At 32.4% G+C, this 2,437-nt stretch overlaps 1 protein-coding gene across 1 annotated transcript; it reads left to right on the top strand.

Annotated features, from left to right (window-relative positions):
* The first annotated feature begins 1,753 nt into the window (after positions 1-1,753).
* LOC145842891 (ubiquitin-conjugating enzyme E2 2-like) lies at positions 1,754-2,437 on the top strand. Its single transcript, XM_082950365.1, has one exon. It carries the CDS (start codon positions 1,754-1,756, stop codon positions 2,435-2,437), a length of 684 nt encoding a protein of 227 aa, XP_082806491.1.

Raw genomic sequence — 2,437 nt, 5'->3', positions numbered from 1 at the left:
TTGTTTTAAAAATCTTAAATGCAGGAATTTGAATTATCATGTAAACATCCTTTATTACCTTAAATTTGAATATATAAAAAAACAAACTATAAGTTTAAATGAATATTTAATAAAACAGTAATGTAAAATTTCTTAAAAATGCAGATTTGTTTTTTTAGATATTTACTGTTAGTTGTAATTTCATTCTAAAAGTTTAAAACATTAACTAAAAAACCCAAGGTAACTATAAATTAGTATAAAATAGCTTTTAATAAACCTTGAATACCAATGTTATTAAGTTTTTATTATTGACTACTGAAATTTACAAATTCCCTATGAAAACTATTTTGATTTAGAATTATTATTACTGAAAAAAATTAAAATGGTAAAATAAAATGATATATTTTAAGTTAAGTATAAATTCCAAATTTATAATCAAGTAATTTCATTATGTTGATGTCGTAGTCGATAATTTATATTGACACGGTCAGTTTTTATTGAACTATAGAAATAAATCTTGAAAATTAAAAGAAAAACAAATATTAAGCTAAAATACAATTAAAAAAAACGTTTTAAGAAGTACAAAAATCTTTCTAATACAACTAATTTTTAAATATATGTATCAAAAATAGATAAAAGTCACCTTTACAAAAATTAATTTTTACATGTAATCAGTAATGTTTCACTTAATATATTATTTAATCTAAGTAAAACTGCAATATCTAGTTCAAAAACCACGACAACCATTCTAAAATTTTTAAAAAACGGAGTAATTTTTCTTGTCCCACTTTCCACACTATAATTTATTTGTTCCTAAAAACTCATTTTTACAGAATTTGTTAACTTACAGCTAAATAGATTATGTTTATTTTTTGAGTTAAAGTTTATTAGGTTTTTGCTATAGTCCATAGAAAAAGTGGGACATTTTGCGTTTTTTTATCTTACAATATACTTCCAAAAAACGTTTAAATTTTTGACTTTTGTTTTAAATTTTTTAAGAAATAAGCTTTAAAGGTTAGTGTATTTATATTTTAGGTTAACTTAATCATTTTCAAAATATAGGCTATTTTTGGTCCGTTCAGTATTGGTCTTTAATTAGGGTCTCCTTGCTTTGTAAAAAGAAGTACTAAATTTTAGTTCACTTACTAATAACGATATATTTACTCAATCATAAAAAAAACCATACTTATTATTATACATATTTTGCTAATTATGATACGAGAACTAAGAAAAAATTATAGACCCTTTTGTGGTTTCTTGATTCTCGCACTATGTTTAAAAAAAAGATTGAAATGAGCTTTTAAAGACATAAACTAAAAAAAACTAAAACTTTTAAAGTAACAAAACCATTTTACTAATAGTTGTTTTATCTTTCAAAAAGTTGTTATTAAAACCAGAATCAAAAACATAAACAGTTTCTCAAAAAATTTAAACTTCAGTAAATAAATTATTACTACAGCATAAAAAAATTATTCAATTAACTGAAGATATCTAACAGAAACAAAAGCTTTAGTTTAAAGAAAGGTTTAGATTTCACTTTCTTAGTGTCTATAGTTTTTTAAAAAGTTAAAATGACATGAAGATCAGTTTTTACTAAACTATCAGTGTAATTTAAAGTCATGATGTTTTATAAAATGTAAAACAGTATTGATACTTTTAGGGCTTATTGGTTCAATGACAGTTAATACTTTATTTATTTAAAAGTGCAATCCTTACAGACTTTTAATAACAAGTTACGATTTTATTTTCTTACTGACAACTTTGGGAAAACAAGATGAAGGGCGAAAAAAAGAAAACTTCACGGTGGCCTTCGGCAGTGGCATCGTACATTTCGAGTACGTCGTATTCCACTGATAGTACCGGTGCAATTGTGTCCACCACCGTCACAAGAAAAATTGAACCGGTGCGTTTTGAAATAATTACCCGGCCAAAACTTTCGGGGCGAGGGAGAAACGAAAAAACATCTTTCTCGCGTGGAAGTTCACCGCCGCTTGAACTTTCACCCGACCGCTTGTCAACGAGAAGGCTGCGTAAGGAGCTCGAAGACATCACATCGGACCCCCCGGAGATGATCAGCGCCCGGCTGAAAGGCGACGACCTGCGCGAATGGACGGCCGAAATACAAGGACCTCCGGGGAGCCCGTACGAGGGCGGCACCTTCCGGCTGAACCTCAAGTTTCCGGCCGGCTATCCAGCGCAACCCCCGGTGGTGACTTTCGCCACCAGGGTGTACCACTGCAACGTCGACCGCCGAGGCCGCATCGGCGTGGACATCCTCCGTTACGAGGGCTGGTCTTGCGCGCTGACGCCGGCAAAAGTGCTGCTGTCGGTGCAGTCACTGCTGACCGACCCCAACCCCGACGACCCGCTGGAGGCCGAAGTGGCGAGGCAGTACGTCAACGACAGGGAGGCACACGACAGGACGTGCAGGCGGTGGACCGAGATGTACGCGAGCTGA

The sequence above is a fragment of the Thalia democratica genome, chromosome 8 (genome assembly GCF_965202585.1).
Source record: "Thalia democratica chromosome 8, ktThaDemo2.hap1.1, whole genome shotgun sequence".
NCBI classification, from domain to species: Eukaryota; Metazoa; Chordata; class Thaliacea; order Salpida; family Salpidae; genus Thalia; species Thalia democratica.
This window is presented reverse-complemented; position numbering and strand designations above follow the sequence as displayed.

What these genes read in the sequence shown, in the direction of transcription:
- LOC145842891 (XM_082950365.1), top strand. Translation starts at nt 1,754, where the DNA reads ATGAAGGGCGAAAAAAAGAAAACTTCACGGTGGCCTTCGGCAGTGGCA.